The sequence below is a fragment of the Anabrus simplex genome, chromosome 5 (genome assembly GCF_040414725.1).
Source record: "Anabrus simplex isolate iqAnaSimp1 chromosome 5, ASM4041472v1, whole genome shotgun sequence".
NCBI lineage: Eukaryota > Metazoa > Arthropoda > Insecta > Orthoptera > Tettigoniidae > Anabrus > Anabrus simplex.
Window position 1 is genome coordinate 366,760,993 of NC_090269.1, and position 15,295 is coordinate 366,776,287.

At 39.1% G+C, this 15,295-nt stretch overlaps 1 protein-coding gene across 3 annotated transcripts in view; it reads right to left on the reverse strand.

The window, feature by feature from the left end:
* fdl (fused lobes) overlaps window positions 1-15,295 on the reverse strand; it is a 244,060-nt gene that overhangs the window by 84,124 nt on the left and 144,641 nt on the right. For all 3 annotated transcript variants that reach the window (XM_067147683.2, XM_067147684.2, XM_067147685.2), the window contains one exon: window positions 5,855-6,173. In XM_067147683.2, the coding sequence (XP_067003784.2) occupies window positions 5,855-6,173 (319 nt within the window). The remainder of the gene's footprint in view (window positions 1-5,854; window positions 6,174-15,295) is intronic.

Sequence of the window (15,295 nt, forward strand, 5' to 3'; positions counted from 1 at the left end):
TTAAGCCGCATAATGTGGTTAAGTGTAAGAGAGGGCCAAGAGCCATAACTTCGCCACAAATAAAGACATCAATAAATAAATAAATAAATAAATAAATAAATAAATAAATAAATAAATAAATAAATAAATAAATAAATAAATAAATAAATAAATATCTGAACAATAAAATCAATGTCGGAAAAAGAATCAGAAATAATAAAGCTAATTTTGCCAACTGCAGTATTTAATTTTTGATATAAAATATGTATGTTCTGGTTAATGGATCCCTGATAGCACAATTCTGATTTCAGATTTGAATTTAGCAATGTAAATTCTTTAAGAATTACATATTTTCACCCAATTAATGGAACCTTTGTAGAACTGTGTTATTGCGAGCGTATCTCATCTGGATGAGTCTTCATTTAACTTTATGGAGAAGCAACATCCAAAAATTCTACCCTGCTAAGTCATATTCGTAAAGGCAATGGAAGCATCTATGGTCTGTCTGGCCGAGGTAATAAAGGAGTGCTCGGGTAAACTGTAAGACCGTGGGTTCGAATCCCCAACATGCAATACAAAAATTTATAAACTAGATATTTCCTTCCGTACAAGCACATGATCCTCTAGTTCTCTCAGTCTACACCAAAAAAGTTGGCCGAAGGCTGTTACCATTGTAAGGGCCGCGGGGTTTTGAGGATTCTGTAGACTTACTTACTGGAAATAAAAGACAAATGTTATGAGGATGATAAGTGTTATTCAATAGAATGTGGTACACTAGGAATGTGGGTAATAACTGGGTGTAGTATGGGTCTGTGATATGAGAAATAAGAGAGAAATTGTTTAAGAGTTCCGGAATAATACTACGAGTAAAAGTAAGACTACATTACTAAATTTGTTATCACCACGATGTATTCACAACGACAGTACAATGGGGACAAAGACAGCCAGGAATAGAAATAACAACTACAGCAGGGCCTCTCAAACGCCCAAAATCTCACGCGTGCAAATCGAGGCGCAAGAGCTCCGTGCACTGTGCATCGGTTCTACTCGGCTCGGCTCGAACCAACGCTTCGTCTCTGGGCTACTCGGCTCGGATTTGGAGCGCTACGGAGCAAGTGGGGAATACGGAGACAGGGGGAGCGAGCGAGACATGCGTGAGGAAAGAGAGGGACAGCGCTATTGCTCCAAATCGAGGAGTGTGGGTCTGCACTCTGGTCAACCAAGAGAAGTCGTCTTTTGCACCGTGCACAGTGCATGCACTAGGCGCATGCACCCTGAGAAGCCCTGAACTACAGGATCTTTCACTCAACCCTGGGCCAGCGCAGTGCATGGGTAGATGGGCGAGCTGAAGTTCAGACGAGCACATGGCAACTCTCTGAGCTTGGGGCCCGGAGAGCGCCTGTACGAATCCCATGTAAATAACAAGCACACATAACGCATAATGAAAGTAAAATAATCTCTCTCCTTGTCATATAAGATGTTGAAAATGTCCTCCACCTTCATCTACACATTTCTAGCTTCATCTAAGGAAATTTTCATTCATATGCATTAGTTAATCTACCGAGTAAACCTCAATTTCTCTCGTTATATTTTGTTTGAGTTCATCTACGATGTGAAAATCGGAGTGTTGGTGGCAGTAACTGCAGACAGGATTAGAGGGCCTATAGTTTTTGAAACCACAATAACCGGGCAGAGATACAGGAACAATATTCTCGTACCATTCTTTAACAACTGACGGACAATGAATGCCAATGTAGATATTTCCAGCAAGACTCGACAGCCACGCGTACGGCTAACGAGTCAATAAGTTAAACTGAGGATATTTTTGACGACAGGGTAATTACTACACTAGTGTGCCCCAGATCTTACGGTTTGCGATTTTAATTTATGGGATAACTGAAAATTATGGTTTATGCAACAAACCCTCACACTCTACATGAACTCAAACAAAAAATCACAAGAGGAGGCTATTTCGGTAGATGAACTAATGCGTATTAAAGGAAATTCCCTTAGATGTAGCCAGAATGTGTCACAAAAGACGTTATTTTACTTTGGTTATGCGGTATTGTGGGTGCTTGTTATTTGCATGTGATTCATACAGGCGCTCTCCCGGCCCGAAGCTCAGTGAGTTGTCTGACCAGCTTGCCCATTTACCTGCTGCGCTGCGCCGGCCCCACTTTGAGTGAAATACCCTGATTATCCCACTCAAATCTGAGGTGAAGGGTAGAGGAAATTCTCGAAGAGCCTTTTTGGTCTGTACGGAGATGGCTCGGCTTCGGTGAAATAATAAATACATAATTAGACTCACTTGAATATTTTAAACATGAATACGGTAATGGGATTTTTCATCAACGTGTAATGCATAATACTTAACTTTTAATTACTATTCAGCGAGGCATTACAAGGTGTATAGTAAAGGCTGAAGGTCATCTGCAGAGCTCGTATTTTTCGGCAATAAATAGGTTAGAATGCAAACTTACCGAAGCGGGTAACAAGTACAGTCTATCCTGCACAACGGTTATGCTATGAGCCTTGCATAAACATTAGGGGTACGGCCCATCAGAACCCTTAGAATATATGTTACTCTCCCTGAAAAACGGAAGAACGGGTAAGAGGACACTTCCTCATAACCACGTTAGATTGCATTCTAACTATTAATGCCAGAACATCAGGGCTTTAGTCATTGGAATTCCCATCATGAAACAGCCTAGAGATATAACTTATGTCTGTGCTTGAGAAACCAGACCAAATGTCACAGATAAAACACTCACATCTATTCTATCTTGATATTAGATTAAGCAGTTTCTGAGCGGTTTGAAGAGGAAATTATGGTCCTGAGCTCAAAATAATGGACTTTTATAAGTTTAGGAACACTTCGAAGAATAAATCTCTAGTTCTATGCAGTGATGTTTCTATGTAGCTTTCCGTTCGCTCTTCATGGGTAGCCTATTGTCGTTACGGCCATCTTTTTTACGATGTATTTCAAGATTAACAGATAACAAAGGCAAGGACAAAGTCACCCCCGTACAGGCCATGAAGGCCCTTGGAGGAGTGGAAGGTAAAGGCTTCCACTATTGTTAACCTCGGCACATGATGGGGTAGAGTGGTTAGCTCTACGCCCGGCCACTTTGCCCCCAGGAATTAACCTGGTACTCATTTTTGGTGTAGGCTGAGTGAACATCAGGGCCATATGCACCTCCGGAAGTGAAAATCTCGTTTCTTAAATTTTACGACTTCCTGACGGGGATTCGAACCCACGTCCTTCCGGGCGAACCGAGCACGCCTTCACCGCATCGGCCAGGCAGCCCTATTAACAGATAACACCAATTATTATTATTATTATTATTATTATTACTATTCTTTCGTTTCGGCCAGCTACGGAGCACGCTATTTCAAGTTTTCTGTCTTGAGCTTAAACACTCGCCCAGTACTCTCACATCCTTCTTCGGTGAGCTTCCTTCCGTTAGGTCCACGTCTTGTGTGTGTTCATTCAAGGTTTTGTTCGGCATCTCTGTAGACCTTCATGTTTCTTATTTAAAAAGTCACATTGTAAGATGTCATGACGTAAGATACCCAAATAGTGTAAATCCTCCTCCACCTCGGTGAACCAGGCCCCTTTAGTTTTCTTCTTCAGAAAGTAGGCAAGGATTCGAGTGGACAATCTTTCTGGTCTCACCATTGAAAGAAATCCTCCTTTTCCTAATAGGCTAGTGCCTGTTATCTTCTCCAAATGCAGGTACAGTTCATGACTGAGCTGCTTGCACGGCTCTCAGTTATGACTACTGAAGGGGCGCATATCTAAACAAATGCAACACTTTTAAGAGTTTCACTGTGTTTAATGTCTCGTTCTAATCAGTGCATTACGTTATAGTAAGCAGAAGCAATAAGTTATTTTGTATAAAAGCGCCATGTGATAAGTAAATACGTTTAATTACATCCATTTAATTAGATTGTGCGTAGGAAATACTTGTCATAACTAAATACTCCTTTGACTATTACACGTACTCTTACAATTACTGTAGACTAACATAAAAGCTTGTTTAGGAATGAATCATAAACAATGAACGGTGACATATCTACCATTGTACTGTGTAAACATAATATACTCAGTCAGATGCAATGCTGTAGCTTTGTTTGCGTCATAACTCCGCATATCGCAATCCAGTCTTTACAACACATACTATTAGACGTCAGACGGTCTCGGATCTCCCCGCGATCATGCCGTTACCTCAAGGAGCCCACCAGTATTCCAATTTGCCTATTTCCCTTTCCATTAGGGTCCAGGTCTCAGCCACATGGAGCAAAGTACACAAGACATAACTCGAAAGTCCTTTAGACGTAAGGTAAGGTAATTGGTGAAGAATACTTTCCTCATTTTATTGAATTAATTTCTTGCTTGACGAATCTTGGACTTTATTTCCTCAGTACAGTCAATGTTGCGGTACAAAGCTGATCCTAAATACTATGTTAAAATGTTGATTCGATAAGATAAAGGGCTTTTGGAATACAACTTCTTAATATTGACGCGTGGTTGAAACACTTGAAAAAACGGGCACTTTTTGCGTCCCACCTGCGATAAAAAGATATTCAAATATAAATTAAAATATCATCTTTAACAATGTCGGCTCTAAACCAAAAACAAAAATTCCCTGGTACTTAAACGTTAAGAAAAACCTCGAAGATGACCCGCACAGACGAGATCTTTTCAGATCAAGGATCGTGGCTTTTCGGACTTTTTGAGATAAGAAATGGACAACTGGTACAAAATGGTCGTATTAACGCCGTGCTAAACACAGCAAGCTAATTAATACCTACTGAATCAATAGAAAATTGAATGACCGCCAGAATGTACAATGAAATTTATTGTGGTCCCAAGTTGACCAATTAGCGATTAACGAATAAATAAAAATTTCAAACCTACACCACTTAAGGTGAAATGGAACTAGGAAAATTGGATTCTCTCTGGCCTATTGTTTAATTCAAAAACATCATCCAAACCCGTGAGCACATAATATTTTGGTCGAGAATAGTCGGTCCTCTTATATGAAATAGAGATATGGACTCAGGAAGCTCATGCTATAAAACATATCCAGGTACTCAATATATTCCTGCATGGAGGTATTCTTCACATCTCGTGATTATATTTGGTAAACAGTCTTGTGGAAAGCTACCGTGAATAAAGAGCTTTTAACAACTGTAAAATGGAGGAAAAATTGAATATCTTGGGCATAGTGTGAGAAGGAAAGGGTATCAACTGCTTAAAGCCATCCTTCATTGCAAAACTTAAAATCGGCATAGAGTTGGCCGACGGAGAATAACCTGGCTCGATAACATCCTCCAATCGAGAGATGTCAGAACATGTGAACTAATTTTGAGTCTTACAAAGGACATACATACATATGTGGAGTTTGTTACCACGGTCACGGGAAGGGGAAGGGGAAGGGGAGGAGGGCTGCTGATATGGCACAAAGAAGAGTAAGGAAAGAGTATAAGACAAGATACTGTACTTGTACACCTAATTCCCATATTCGTCTGAGCATTTGTTTCAACGCCAATGCTCAACATACTGAGCGACACACCCCGCGTACAGCGCAAATTGTAATCTGAAATTGATTGTAATTATTAAAGCCCTACGACTCAAAAAATTAATATTTACGCATATTTATCCAGCACAATCCTGCCTCCTACTTCTAGACACGCTCTCCGTCAACTCGGGATACTGGCAACAAGAAGTATGAACTACCCTCAGTGAAACGGACTTGTAAATCTTCACTAGAGTCCGCCAGTACCTTACAGGATGACCATGTGACTGTATATGTTGTACATCTGGCGTAGATAACAATCAATGTTGGAATATCAGCTATGGTCCACTCACCTGAGTAATATCGCTGGGCAATCTGAAAGGCACGTTGGAAGGAATGAGGCGACGTAAGTTTCGGCGAAGTATGGTGGCGGCTTGCTGCAGAGCCTGATAGACGACAGGACCTGCATTGGTGATCTCGACAGACATTTGACTCGGACGGAAGGCGGACGACGAATTGCTGACGCGCACGGTGCGAGTCGGGTAAGGCCATAATGGAAGCTGCCCGCAAGACATCTGGCAGGTAGCAAGGGGAACCACCGGCGAGGAAGACGTCCGTGCTTGCTTCACACACGTGTAACGCTCGCATGTCCACGTCCAGGGATAATCCAGCCTGCAAAGAATATAGAATTGTTTGAACATATAATAATAACAATAATAAGAAGAAGAAATATAACGTATTTTATTACTTGTTTTACGTCGCACTAACACAAGTCAGTACTCAGTTTTGAGACATTCAATTCAGCCGTTTTCCACTTCTTATTCTTATGCTTCTTCTTCCGCTTTTCCAACATGTGTGCGGTTGCGGTTGCGAACTGTGTAGCACTTGAAAATTTGGCGTGATTTACGGCCGAATGCCCCTCCTTAACCCCAACCCTATATGGAGGGGTGTAATCACTATTGCGTGTTCCTGTGGTAGTTGGTAGTACAGTATGTTGTTTGAATATGAAGAGGAAAGTTTTGGGGCACATACACGTAGTCCTGGAGCCAGAAGAATTTAATCAGAAGCGATTAAAATCAACGACCAGGCCGGGAATCGAACCGGGGACCCTCTGAACCGAAAGCCACAACGCTGACCATTCAGCCAGGGATTCGGATATTCAGCCGTTTTCCACTTCTGTCTTAAAAACAGACAAAAATTCAATGAATCTATTTCTGACATTCGTATACATAATCCGAGATTAAAACGAAGTATGAGACACAATTTTGAGTTTCACGAACAGAATTATAATATTTCTGTTTTTATAGAGAATTAAGGAACTATGGTCTGAATGTTCGGAAAATAGGAAAAGAATGGCCGAATACAAAACAAGAACGTCTCAACTGCTTTTTTTGGTTGTTCTACCATGCAGCCAACCCCTATTTTTATTTCCTTGTAATTAATTAGTGAGCCATTATTATATTATATTTACTACTAGAGCTCGAATGTTTAGACGTAAATATATTTGAATGCAATGTTACCGAAGCGATTAACTGTATACACTTTAAACGAAAATCCGCAGCCTGTTTCCAGTCATTCGATCAGATCAGGAATGGAATGAATGAAGCCCCCATCTAGCGGCGAGGATAGGAACTTTGCCGACTGCCGAAGCCTGTCGCACTCCTCTGGGGCAATTATTAAAGAACGACAGATGAAATGATATCGGAGAACGTTGCTGGAATGATACATGAAAGGGAAAACCGGAGTGCCCAGAGAAAAGCCTGTCTGCCTCCGCTTTGTCCTGCACAAATCTCGCCCGGGATTTGAACCATGGAACCCAGCGGTGAGAGGCCGGCGCGCTGCCGCCTGAGCCACGGAGGCTCTGTGAGTATATTCTAACCCGCACACAAGTTCTGCTACGAGATTTCCATAAACATTAGTAACTCCTACAAATATGTTACCCTTCTTACACCGTGCATTAGCGGGCGAGGCGACACATTCTCACTAGCCAAATAAATAGTTGGCTTCTACCCTACAGCTGCCTAAGCGTCCCCTCCCTATTTACTACCATACAAATAATTTCATACATATTGAATAAACATAATTTGAATGCTGAAGACGACACACAAACACACACAGTCTCCAAGCCAGTAGAATTAACCACTAAAGATTAAAATCCCCGAACCAGACGGTAATCGAAAATGGCATCTATTTTGCCAACTGTCGTTACGAGTTTGAGTGTATTCCATTGCAAACCTTATATCAAGATTTAGATCCTCCTCGAGAGAGTCGAGAATCTAGCCAGGTCAACTAAGCGTGAAATTATTATTGCGACGGCAGCAATTGGACACGTCTTTCCCACTAACCGTATTTCTTGTGCAAAGACTTATTTCTGGTCCATAGCGAAGTATGGTTTAAGCGAAGGACTGAACGTAAAAGAAAACAGAAAATGTCTGCGTGAACAATTTTTAATCTATGCGAACAGGGTGGAATAAACATCTTTGAAATGGACCTGAGAGAAATGCGAGGACTCCATTTTATATCTCCTGAAGTATTATTATTATTATTATTATTATTATTATTATTATTATTATTATTATTATTATTATTATTGTTCTTTCCGATGAGGCCTGCTAAGGATCACGCGCCAATTCAATTGTTCTTCATACTTCGATGGTTTCTCTTCTCTCTTCCACTCCTTCCAGTATTCTTTCATCCTTTTACTATGCTGTTTCCTTCTGTCCTTGGACCACTTCGCAGCTGACTTCTTGTTCAATCTTCCTTGGAATCTTCCCATACGTACCACCCTCTTTTTAAAAATTTATCTGTCCATAGTTTCTTCTTCCCTCATATTATTTCCTTCTAAATCTTTCTTTACTTCTTGAATCCAGCTAGTTGCTGCCTTTTTGTCCCAAAGGTACTTGAAAATACTTTTTGTTAATCTGGAATCATCCATTCTGTAAATACGTCTAAACACTTGCAATCTCCTTCTTCTTATGGTTTCTATTACGTTTTCTATGTTCTTGTCTATTTCATCATTAGATGTTAATTTCCATCTTGTTTTCACAGGGCCTAAGATTTTTCTCTTGATTCTCCTTTCTAGTACCTCAAGTTCAACTAATCTATAGTTTAGTACCAGACATTCACTTTCATATAAGCATTCCGGTTTCACCACTGTAGGGTAGTGATTTATTTTAAGATTTTTAGATAGACACTTTTTGTTATAAAAATTATTTGTCATACCATATGCTCTTTCCATCTTGTGTACCCTTTCTTCTACTCAATACCTGTTGCCAAAAGTTTTGGAACATTCCTGATGATTGTAATAAATGTTGTTTTTTTCTACGGAGATTCTCAAATCTGCCTTCTTGGCTATTTCTTCCAAGAGATTGATTTGTGTTGTTGCACTTGTTAGGTTTTCTGACAATATAGCGAAATCGTCTGCAAATGCTAGGCAATTTATTTCAATGCCTTTGTTTTTTCTCCCCAAATTTACAGGAAAAATGTTATGCTCTTTAAGCTTTACGATCCAAATTCTTAGAATTTTCTCTAGAACGCAGTTGAATAGAAGGGGTGACAAACCGTCACCTGCATTTATCTTAATAGGTGTGGATATTTCACCCATCAATTTCACCTTTGAAATTGTGTCAATAAAGGTTTCACGTATTAGGTTTGCCAATTTAGTTTTCACTCCAAATTCACGAATTGTTTTATCTATGGTTTCTCTACCAACCGAGTCAGAGGCCTTTTTAAAATCTACAAAAGTTACAGCAATGTCCTTTGAATTCAATATCCTGTGGCGAATTATGGATTTTAAGTTAAATATTTGTTCTGAACAAGATCTACCTTTTCGAAATCCAGCTTGATACTCACCCAGTTGCTTGTCAAGTGATGTTTCTAATCTATTCAGCAATATTTTTGATAATACTTTGTACGCAATTTGCAGAAGAGAGATGCCTCTATAGTTATGAACCTTTTGTGTGTCCCCTTTTTTACGTATTGGGTGTGTTAGAGCCACTTTCAATTCTTCTGGAATCCTCTCTGTTCTCCAAATATCTTCAAGGATTAACTGTAGCTCTTCAATGACTTTTGACCGAGAATATTTCAAAATTTCAGCTGTTATAGAGTCTTCTACACTAGCTTTATTATTTTTCCGATTGTTAATTAATTTTTTAATGTCTTCATCAGTAGGTGGTATATCTTCTTCCAGATTTTCAGTTGTTTAAGAGAATTCCAACTTATGGTCAGGTGCAGGGCAATTTTAAAGTTGATAAAAGTCCTTCGCAAGTATTTCACAAGTATCAGCATTGCTTAGGCCAAGTCTACCAATTTCATCTTTGAAGCATGTGCTAGGCGCTTGATACCCCTTTAACTGACTCTTAAAAGTCTGGTAGAAGTTTCGGGAGTTATTTTTGTACCGGGAGGTACACCCCAACGCCACGCATTTAAATCTAGTGCCTAAAAGAACTCCTCTACTGGTGAAACAGTGAAATTTAAACTAGGCCGACTTTTAAATTTACTCAGAAGATGTCACCACTAAAATATGATGTAATTTTGTTATTGTGAAGTTTCCTGAACTGACTGTATTTCTACTTGTTTTGTTTGCCATTCATCAAGAAGTTTGGACATTCTTCAGTAGATGTCACTACTAAAAACTATGCTCATGCACCCTGGTGCAAAGTGAAAGAACTTTTTATTTAAAGACGTTTGGTATTCATAAGTTTTTTTTCTAATTGATGTTCATTTATTTTTGGGTTGCCAATATTTATCTTTTCCATCCCCCAGTTTTGAATCCAGCCAATCCCAAATTTCTGTAACTAATTTTCTACCAATCACAGTATTCTTCTTCTTCTTCCCCTTCGATTTTGAGTGTAATTTTGAAAGTACCAAATAAACATGAGAGGGTGTGGCTAGTTTAATCTTGAATGGTCTCGAACTTTCCCCGAGGGTTTATATACTGCGGTTTCTCACGTCTCTTGGCCAATTGATCGTCATCTCACTGTGTGTGTGTCAAGCAGGAGGCGGGAGGCCTCTTCGTCAGCTGCTAGAACTTCTACAAGGTAATGGTCATATAACATCTTTCTTTCTTTCTTTCTTTCTTTCTTGCTAGCTCCGCAGTTTAACCCGAGGGAAAGGTCCGAATCATCCATTATGTAACCTTCTCTTTCTAAAAATGAAACTTTCAGCCGGCTAATGCAATAACTTCATTAAATCTTCAACTGTAAATCGGGGATAGAGAGTGATGTACCCTCTCGAGCTCCCCTTCATCTTGGCTTGAGGTGAAACGCTTTTGTTTCTGCAATGTATTAAATTTATTTCCATGCGAGCAACCTCAGTAGTTTGAGAATAGCCCCTGTTTCGTCGGCCAAGCGCCTTATAGGTTTTTCAAAGTTGTGGAGCTCAGTCTTCGACTCCATTCAAATTGTACTCGGGCCGTTTATTTAACCTGTTCTTTTTTCACTAAGGACCTGTAGGTTGGGTACTAGATACCTCTGTGTAATTAGATTTCTATTTGTAAATAGCGCCTTGTAAGGCCAGTGATTATTAGATTTTCATACTATGTTGCCTTGAGTATGCTTGGAAAACTGAGAGAACATTAGCTCTTTTTCAAGTGATGTAAAAGTGCCTCTGGGAGGCTTGATATTGTAAATTACGGAGCAAACGCTCCATGTATTAGGGGATTTCTGCCCTTGTAAAATTGTGCTCTTTTGTAAATTTGAGCTAGGAACTCAGGAAGAGTAAAGTGAGGGCTTGAAGCCCACTACCAATTTTGTCGTTCAGAGACTTGTTTAATGTTAGCTACTTGTACCTGTAAATTGTGAAATTTTGAATTTTGAAAATATAACCTTCAGTTTAAGTTTTAGTTAATTTTGACATTGTAGTTAGACCCATTCACCCCGGAATCTTCTTTCACCTCTGCGACCCACAAATACCCCGGAACAAATTTTAACAAAACTCGTCTTGCAGGTCAATAAGTTGTAATATTTCGAAAGTTACTTTAACTCCCCTTATTATAGTAGCAGTGTCTTTCCTTTGCTGTTTGAATCGGCCATAGTGCTCAGTCTTCCTAGAGGATTTAAACTTTTTCATTGTTTTATTCTCTATTGTAATGCATCTTCACATACTTGATTCCACCAAGGTTTCTTTTTAGTTTTGACTAGCCCAAACGTTTTCTGGGCTGCATTGGTTATTTCTTTAGATAAATTTTGCCGCTTCCCATGATGAGATACTTTTATTTCTTCCTGAAATGTGTCCAATGTTTCTTGTGTAATTTGATGTCTATTTGTGTTATATTTGTTTACTCTTTCCCTTCTTCTGTGATTTCTGTTAGGTAAGAATTTTAGTTTGATTTTAGACAAGTAGTGATCGGAATGAAATTCTCTGCTTCTTACTACCTTGACATTCATGTTTCTTATCGATATAGCTAAATGATTCAGTTTAAATTCGCCTAGTAATGGATTTGGAGAAATCCATGTTTTAGTTTTCCTTGGCAATTTCTTGAAGAAAGTTGACATTAACTCAAGCTGAAAATTTTTTCAGATGGTAATTAATCTCATTACATTGATGATTGTTCGTTGGTGTGCGGCATATTCTCACACTATTGGTCTATAAATTCTCTCTCTTCCTACTTGGGCACTGAAATCGCCAAGTAATATCACCACATTTAATGTTGGAATTTTAGATAATTCATCATCCAGGAGTGTCCAGAATTCCTCTACATTATTTAGGTTCTTTTTGTTGTCTTCATTTATTAGTGCATGGCAGTTAATAAAAGTATATATTTATTTTTTCAGTTCATTGTTAAAAGAGAAATCCGTTCTGAGCGGGATTTGAATTCAGTTACATAGTATAATAATATTTTATGCTCATGAAAGATTGTTCCCAAGAGTGGTATTCCTTTCATCATTTTAATCGCAGGTTTACCTTTAAAGATTCGATAATCTTTTGTTTCTGTCACATTTTCATCCAAAAATCTCGTCTCTTGTACTGCTAAGATTTGAATTTCGTTTCTATCTAGAAGTAGTTCGAATTCCTTCTGGTTACCAACCTTCAACAAAGAATTTACATTCGAAGTGGCTGCAAAAAAACTTGTGTTTAAACTAAGTCTGGACTGATTCCAAGGATGCTCCGACTCATATTTACTGCAGAGGTTGGGACACTCCAGAACCCTAGGTCCCGATGCATTGAATAACGCAATGGTGGATTTATATTCCTAGCTGCCACCTAGGGTAGTGCTTAATTTCAGCAGCTTTTCCATTCAGAAATTGAAATTGAAATTGTATGTTTCAAGGGTAGGAATAACATTCCAAAGTAAGATCAGATTGCTAGTCTGAAATGATTGTTTTTCGTGGTTGACTCCACTAGGTTCTTCCGTCCTCTCAACCGTTGAGAAATGAGATTCTTCTTCGGCCTTTGAGACCGTTGACCGTTCTTCTCTTGACCTCAGTTGATCCGCGAGTGCTTATTTGGCATTGCCTGATTCACACCTGTCCTGCATATCTACAGGAACTTCCCCTATCGGCCATAGGGACGCACTGTGTCGGGGTTGAGGTCCCCCACCGCAGTGTCTTATGCAGGGTTACATTTAGCCCCTACTCAATTCAGAGCCAAACCCCCACACAAGCTAACCAGGCACGCATTATTATTATTATTATTATTATTATTATTATTATTATTATTATTATTATTATTATTATTATTATTATCATCATCAGCATCCTCATCATTGTTATGGTAGACAGTTTAAGTGGCAGAGCGTTAGGCCTGGAAGATGGAACAGAAAAACAATTACCATAGGCTTAAGTAGCTAATTATTACTGTCAAGACTTTGTGCGTTTTATTATTATCTCTTTAAGAACTAGATGACGCAATAAGAAAAAGGTAGTATAATTTTTATAACAATATAGATATTATTATATAAATAAAATAATTGACGATAGACTAGAAAATCTTACATAACAATAAATGATTTAAGCAGTTTTCTCTTTTTTTCGCAGAGCACCTTTTTTCGTTATTTGCTTTAGTTCGCACCGACACAGATAGGCCGTATGGCAAGGATGGGACAGGAAAAGCCTAGGGATGGGAAGAAAGCGACCGCGGCCTTGAGTTACAGCCCCAGAATTCGCCTGGTGTAAAAATGGGAAACCACGGAAAACCACCTTCAGGACTGCCAACAGTGGGGTTCGAAGCCACTATCTCCCGGATGCGAGCTCACAGCTGCGCGCTCCTAACCGCACGGCCAAATCGCCCGGTCACAGAGCACTGGAACACAACTAAGGACAATAAATGTTCCTACTCAATAACAGACCAGGTGACCAGGTTAGACCCACATTCAGGTAACCTACCCAAAATGTGTACAAGCCTATGTTCATTATCCATTTATCACAGAAAGAGGAGGATTTCGTCACAACTTCGAAATAGGGAAGAGGAGCTAACTGACCGCAGAAAATACAAGATCAAATCGAACGTACAGGTGTAGAAAAGACCGGAAGCAGAATAGGAACGAGGATACTGAAAACATCACTCAGAATCCCCTAATAATAACGTGAGAAAATGGTCCAATTGGACAATAACGCCCACTGAAACAGAGGATAAGGCCAAACTAAACTAGGGGTGGAGAAAATTACAAACCAAAATATTTTAATTAAGGATTCATTAAATACGCCGTGTACGAATAATATAACTGCATAAAGTTCCTGTCATGTGCACAGTGAATTAGTCCTTACTACTGTTCATATTGCTGTCCACAGAGCACTGAGGCGATGACTGGTGAAATCCTCTTTGGCCAGAGATCCTGTAGTGGTAGCCTTGAGCTGCGGTCCTGCTGAAGACGTGCCGCATTGCAAAGTTAGGCTTCTTCCATTCGCTTTAGAAGTGCTGATCAATGCACACAGCATTTTTTCCCTGTATCTGATCTGAGATTGTTATGCGGTTGTATTTTCTGGGCCATTGATCTGTACTAGCCCCTTGAAAAAGAAGTCAGTGGCAGCCATTCGATACACTAGTAGTGTCCACGTTGTTCTGAGAGACCAAGGGCCCAGTCTTCAGTATGTTACTTTAACTGCCTCCATTCTCTTCAAGTTTGTAGCCGTAACTAGGGTTAAGTTATGAGTAGGTTCCCACCTTCCAATACTTATCAATTTCTATATAACAGGTTTATTAATTACATAATATAAACCGTATAATCTCTAGTACATGTTTCGTTCCGATTATGGAACATCTTCAGCTAAAATTTGACAAAATGGCAAGACAATTAAAACACATTGATGTTATGATGGTACAAAAGCTAAAAGATATGATAAAATGGCACGAAGATTAAAACATATTATTATGATGATGAAATAAATTTCATTCATGTTGGTTAAAAATTCAACAAGTCAGTGTTCAAATGACGAAGTTCAAATGACGGTTATTTTATCAAGAGTTCCCCCGATAAATATACATTAAGAAAATCTTGTATTTCTCCAATTTATCTTCAAGATTAACAAAATGTACTCGTCTCCAACATGAAGAAGAAACTTATCGCCGTTTTTACTGTAATTAATAAACCTATTATATAGAAATTGAGAAGTATTGGAAGGTGGGAACCTACTCATAACTTAACCTTAGCTGTGCTGAGCCAATACGGAATAAATATGAGATTGATAAGTTGTAGCCGTAAGGTAGAGCCATACCTTACTGATTGCATAGCAGACGACGGGTGCTCTCTCTTAATATAAAATAGGCGCAAAACTGTCCCTAGCGAGAGTTTCACAATTTCCTTTTTACCTGTAGCTGTGAATATTTCTTCTATATTCTTGCTAAATGTTCTCCGT